Genomic DNA, 6,626 nt, shown 5'->3' with positions numbered 1-6,626 from the left:
AACGTGAACTTGTTTTTGCAGGGACAGTGTACGCCTAAAAAACAGAAAAGTTGATGGACGTACAAATTAAATATCAGTTTTTGAAGTATAATAACTAATAAATCACAAAGCACGCTTTAAGAAGGACTGCACGATTTTCAGTGATGTGGTATACCTTCTTTACAGAGTCGGCCTAAGGGGAAAAAATTGGGCACAACTAAAGAGACCTTCCATAGGCCTTTATGATTTAATGCTAAACACTTTTGCCTGTGACGTAACTTAGTCAGTCAAAATGGCATTTTATAAATAAGAGGTCTTGACTTCAAATGAAGAAATAATTAAAGATCATTCTAGGGAATTTCATATGGCATGTTCGATTCACATTTTTAGAGTAGAAAATCCGATTCACATGGGTTGGGTACCCTTAAAAACATTTTCTGATTAATATCGGCTGAATTTATCTAGGTTTTCTCTTTAAAAATTCATTAAATTCAATGTGGTTTCTCTACATAAAGAGACTTCAGCTCAGGCGCGTACACAGGATTTTAGCCAGGGGGGGGCCCCCCCCTGGAATTGTTTTGCTCTAAAAGTCAATCAACACCATAAAAATACACCAAAAAGACTACATTTTTGGGTGTTACTAATCTTTTTGGAGTCTAAAATTTATTCCTTTGCTCGAAAAACTAACTTTAACTTTTTAACTTTATAAATTTATAAATTTATCAGTTAACTCCATCACAGCTAACTAAATCAATTATCACAGCATCATTAAAAAATTATATTTCCACTAATAAACGAGATTTCTTCTGAAATTTGTAGATAGAATTTTACTCCATCTACATATTCACCAACTCTTTCAAGCTTTAATTTTCTTGGATTTTCAATTATTTTCTCAGTAGTGAGCCATAAGTGCAAGATCGTTAAGTCTGCTCTCCGTCATAGTACATCTTGTGTAATGAAGTATTCTCTTTAAAAGGCTAAAACTTCTCTTTCCTTCATTCGATGTTATTGTCATCATTGCATAATGGGGAACTTGAAATTACGCTTAATATCTCTTTATGGAAATAAAGGAATTGAGTCTTTGCCACAAACTCTGATTTTCTAATCACTATATCGTTGGAACCGCGAACTCATACTTCTAGGGGTCAAAGAGTACCTCAATGATAGCGGGGTGGTTTGGTGTTTTAATGGATTTCATAATAGAGTGTAAAATAACTCCGGGAATGGAACTATTTGAACAACAATATTTCACTGAGCAATCTATCATATTGACGAGAACTGAAGAAGGACATGAGAAGGACTAAACTAACTTAAATTTCTCCCTACAGAACTCATGTACACCACAAGTACTCAATGACATAACAACAGTCAATGTTCACAACCGACCTAGATAAAATAATCGGAATATCTTTAAAACATCTCTGTACATTTATATCTTTCAAGATGAAAAATGTTTTCTTATGTAGACCTTAGATATTTCAAATTATGAATTCTCTTAAACCAAATATTCTGAATTTGAAATATCAAAGGTTTACAACATCAGATTCCAAAGGTTTAAATATTTGAGTTTGTGCCAAAGACTCAATTCCTTTATAAATTGACTGTAAGAAAAAATAGAAAAATAGAAAGTAAAATACCTTTATTACATCTTCCATCATGTATCTTGAAATCTTTGCATTAACAGTGAATTTAGACAAATCCTTAGTCTTTGTCATTGTCAGATGTTACTTTTTCAATTTTTTCCTTTTAATTTTGTATTTTCCAGGGGGGGGGAAGGCCCCCCCTGGAACTCCCAGGGGGGGCAAAAGGACTACTGCCCCCCCTATGTACGCCACTGCTTCAGCTGTTCTACTGCAGAAAAAATGGGAATATATTATGAGAATTAAACTCATTTCAAGGTAGAAACACAAGGATATCTTTAACAATATCGATCAAATAAAGGATTAAAAAGTAGAGTTGTAAATCGGGCATGCTCCCCTTTAAATTAAGGGTATTCTGATTTCTACTACAGTCTCTTTAATAAATACAAATATATAATAACTTTTATAATTGTTCATTTGTCACAATCATTTATCTTTAGAAGTTAGGAATTTGATCTTTATTAACTAAATTTTTACGCAAAATAACAATATGGAAAGCTACATTTATAATATCATCAACTACAAAATAAAAAGTTTTATATATTTCAATAATATATATAAAAATAATCAAATCAGTGGCCGAATTTAAAGAATTTGAGCGGCGGCTTAAATTTAAGTCGCGGCTTAAATATTGTTGGTTCCACTTAAAATTGTATCAAATGTTTTAAGATTTAAGCCGGCGCTTAATTTAAACCGGGTTATGGCAGATTTAAACCGCGGCTCAAATTCTTTAAATTCCATCTCTGATTACAGTCTGTTACAATTCAGAAAAGTGAAAATGAATAAAGATTTTTACAAAATTATATGCTTGAAAATTTTCATAATACTGAAAAGAAATAATCTACAGTTTAAACTATTTTCTAAAAGTCGTTTTTTCAATATACTCAATGAGTATTAACATAAAAGGATACAACTGGTTTTAAGCTTGATCTCAAGGTTAGACTTCAGTTTAAACGGGTCTCTTGCAGTTTAAAAACTTCTGGTTGGTTCTCCTTCAAAAGCCGGGATCATGCTACCCTTGACTTTCACCTTAAAAAAAATTTAAAATATTTTTCTGCTCTAAAATATTTCCAGATTCCCTGCTTTAAAATGTTTCCAGATTCCTGCTTTAAAATATTTCCAGATTCCTGCTTTAAAATATTTCCAGATTCCCGCTTTAAAATATGTCCAGATTCCTGCTTTAAAATATTTCCCGATTCCTGTATTAAAATATTTCCAGATTCCTGCTTTAAAATATTTCCAGATTCCCTGCTTTAAAATATTTCCAGATTCCCTGCTTTAAAATATTTCCAGATTCCTGCTTTAAAATGTTTCCAGATTCCTATATTGAAATATTTCCAGATTCCCTGCTTTAAAATATTTCCAGATTCCCTGCTTTAACAATTCTCCAGATTCCCTGCTTTAACATATTTCCAGATTCCCTGCTTTAAAATATTTCCAGATTCCTGCTTTAAAATGTTTCCAGATTCCTATATTGAAATATTTCCAGATTCCTTGCTTTAAAATATTTCCAGATTCCCTTCTTTAAATATTTCCAGATTCCCTGCTTTAACATATCTCCAGATTCCCTGCTTTAACATATTTCCAGATTTCCTGCTTTAAAACATTTCCAGATTCCCTTCTTTATAATATTTCCAGATTCCCAAATGTTACTAAAGAGAAAAATAAATCAAAATAAATCTTTTTTTAGTTTTTAAACTTCACTTCACATTTTATTCAAAAAGAATTATACTACGGTGGCAGGCGATTATATCAATACAATGAAGGCGACTTTCTAATAAAATTTTTATTTACATCAAGCTGTTGAACAGCATGATGGATACACATAAACATAGAAGTCAAGAGAATTTATCAATTAAAAAGGTTATCATTTGATTACTTAAATACTTGTAATTCAAAAAAAATTTTAAAAAATTAAAACTTGAATAAACGTCTCATGACGATGATTCTCATTAGTCAAAATTATTTATATAGATTTAATATAAATTCCATTAAAGAGTTTGGACCCAATCTTTTACACATTTATGTTTATCACGAAAAAACGAATATTTCGCCAATAAGGTCCTATATCAAGCACTTCTTAGCTCTAGGACTTGAAAAAACAAAAGTCTGTTAATCTTTAAGTGAGTTGGTTCATAAGTTGAACCAGTCTTGTAAAATTGATGCAACTTTTCATAGAAATCTGGACTTATATGCTTCTGAAATTAATCCTTGATGGTTCTAAACATATATTGTGGCCTATAATGCCTATAATGCCTCCCCCCCCCCCACCACTTCTTCAAACAAGACTTAAGCTTAGAATTACTCTGCATCGTTAATATTTATATAAAAAAACATTTTAAGATATGAATTATAATACTATGTTTGGAAAAAATCTAATGTTTAATAAATATGATTTTGTTCCGCAATGATTAATTGTTGATAAATAAAGAATTTTTGCTTCCTCATTTTTCTATATTCTAAATGCTTTAAAACATGTCATATAATTCTATAATTTATTTAGTAAATGTGGTTTAATTTTTACCTGTGGGCCTCTCCTGTTGGCGGGATTGGGACCCATAGCACTTCCCTTAAACAATTTTTTTTATTATTAAAAATACATTATAGTGATGTCTTTAAATGAACATTATAAATATATACATTGCATCACCTCCAAAAAAAAACTTATGGGGAAGAAATTATTTAGTCTCAGAGTTGGAAAAATGACAAAACCTCTTGTCGAATTCAGAGTCCTTAAAACTAACTGACCTTTGGTCCCTTTCTGTTTGCAGGATTTGGCCCAGCAGCATTCTCCTTGCAACTTCCTTTCCGCAGTGTTGGATTAGGTCCGGTCCAGGTAGTGTAATCAGTTCTAAATTCAAATATTTTAAAGGGACTGTATACGTAATTTTAAGTGACCCCCCCCCCCAGATTACTCTTCAAACTTTTTTATTTAAAAGGCACCTATGTGAAGAAGACATTCTAGTCTTAAGATAAACGAATTTTTTAAAATTAATTATTTTTATTGTTGTTTTATCCTATTCCAAGTGATACTGGCAATTAATGCCGGATTTACAACGGTAAAAGCTTTGTCGGAACAAGAATAAATTAGAGATATCTTTTGTACTGCAGTGTACTGTCTCTGGGCGGTAATGTAAACATAAAAAATCAATGAAATATTCTGGTTAAAGGAACCTATTATGTGAATTATCAAAATTTTCAAAATTTAATGCTTTTGTCTTCCACGGATACTAAACAAGCACTGATGCATCTATCCTTGTTTACAAATTTCGCCCAGAGATAACTAGTTTCAATATGTACGCAGAGTATACGCAATTGCAATCAAAATTATAACCTTGGAAAACATTGAACTCATTTACAATATTAAAAATAAACATTAGTCAACAAAATTGAAAAAAAATCTTTATCTACGTACATGTTTTTCAATACACTTACAATATACATTTGGAAGCCTAGTATAAAGTCAGCAGTGTATAGAAACTTCAAATGAATGATTAAAATACTATTTTTTTTTCTTTCAAAATTGCAAGAACCTTGAGCAATCACAGAAAAATAAAAAATAAATGATAAATACTAGTTTTACCCATCTTCTAAATTAATTGGTAACATGTTCTCTTTGTGTACATCGTAAAACAAAACAAAAATAATTCGCGGATTTTCACAAAACATTTCTTGGATTTTCAAAATTTTCAAAAATTTAATGAAGATCGAATTTTGATGGAGACAAATATTTAAAATTTTGATCATTCATAAACCTTCCCTGGGGTCCCTAGATGTCCCACAAAAAATTTGGGCCCGACCGGTTCAGCCGTTTTGACGTTTATTGGATACAAACAAACAAACAAACAGACAAGATATATAGATGTAACATGTTCCCAATTAATATAAAATAATAAATTTTAAAAAAACTTACAAAAGCAGATCGTCGTTAGGCCCCTTCCTTAGAGATGGGTTGGGTCCCTTGGCCAGGGAAGGTTTTATAACATCAGCATCTACCAGGTCTTCAGTTATACCTGACAATCTAGATAGATAGATAATAGATACAGTGAAACCCTTAATAACGAATAGATCAGCAGAAATTATTAAATGTCGTCTTGACAATTTTTCAATGAGTTTCATGCTATATTTAGTAAATTTCAGTATTTTCGAAAATAAATAAATAGCCATGAATATGCGGGAACAGTTTTAAAGAGTTCCATATAATCATTTAATTAAAAAACTAAATATCTGCAACATTCCATTATCAGAAAGTGAAGAATACGACATTTGATGAATTCTTTCGATGTATTCGTAATTAAGGGTTTCACTGTAAAAAGATAGGTAGATCGAGAAAAAAGAAAGAAAAAGAAAGAAAGGAAGAAAAAAACCGTATTTTACCCAGATGTTCCAGAAACTCTTTTTCCTTTCCCAGTTGGAGCTTTTTTTGGTTCATGCTTCGGAGATTTCGGGTTTTCAATTTCGAGGATTTTCCGCACAGGTTTAGGAGATTTCTTCCTCTCAGCACGCTCTTTGGCCTTCTCTGCCTCTTTTTGTTTCTGACGCTTCAGATCATCTTCTATCATGGCTGTTATTAGATTGTTTGCCTGGAGTAAAAGAAGACTTGCATAGTTTATAAATTAAGAAATTGGAACACAGAGATTTAAAAGTTGCAAGCTCTTACATCTTAAATTGTCAGAAATCAATAAATAAAGAAATATAATTTGTCAAACCTGTTCTTCATCGTAGAGTACAGATTCCAGAGCCATGAACAGAATTCTTTCAGGGATTTCAAACTTGACCTCATACTGAAGTACAACAATAAACCATGAAAGGCAGTATAACTGTTTAAAGTAAAGTAAATTCCTATACTGTGGTACAGTAAACCATAAATTGCAGAAAAGTATAGTAAATATATATACTGGGGTACTGTAAACCATAAAATACAGAAAAGTATAGTAAATATATATACTGGGGTACTATAAACCATAAAATACAGAAAAGTACAGTAAATACATATACTGTGGTACT

General features: G+C 31.3%; 1 protein-coding gene across 3 annotated transcripts in view; it reads right to left on the bottom strand.

Moving 5' to 3' along the window:
• Positions 1-2,292: 2,292 nt before the first annotated feature.
• The window catches only part of LOC111701670 (uncharacterized), a 19,678-nt gene continuing 15,344 nt past the window's right edge, over positions 2,293-6,626 (bottom strand). For all 3 annotated transcript variants that reach the window (XM_023473062.1, XM_023473061.1, XM_023473063.1), the window contains 6 exons: positions 6,329-6,403; positions 5,997-6,202; positions 5,533-5,640; positions 4,368-4,470; positions 4,144-4,188; positions 2,293-2,648 (listed from right to left, as the gene is read on the bottom strand). In XM_023473062.1, coding sequence (XP_023328830.1) covers positions 2,589-2,648; positions 4,144-4,188; positions 4,368-4,470; positions 5,533-5,640; positions 5,997-6,202; positions 6,329-6,403 — 597 coding nt within the window. In that variant the 3' untranslated portion in view covers positions 2,293-2,588. The remainder of the gene's footprint in view (positions 2,649-4,143; positions 4,189-4,367; positions 4,471-5,532; positions 5,641-5,996; positions 6,203-6,328; positions 6,404-6,626) is intronic.

The sequence above is a fragment of the Eurytemora carolleeae genome, unplaced genomic scaffold (assembly GCF_000591075.1).
Source record: "Eurytemora carolleeae unplaced genomic scaffold, Eaff_2.0 scaffold294, whole genome shotgun sequence".
NCBI classification, from domain to species: Eukaryota; Metazoa; Arthropoda; class Copepoda; order Calanoida; family Temoridae; genus Eurytemora; species Eurytemora carolleeae.
Note: the sequence above shows the minus strand (reverse complement) of the source record. Positions and strands in the feature narration are given on the sequence as shown.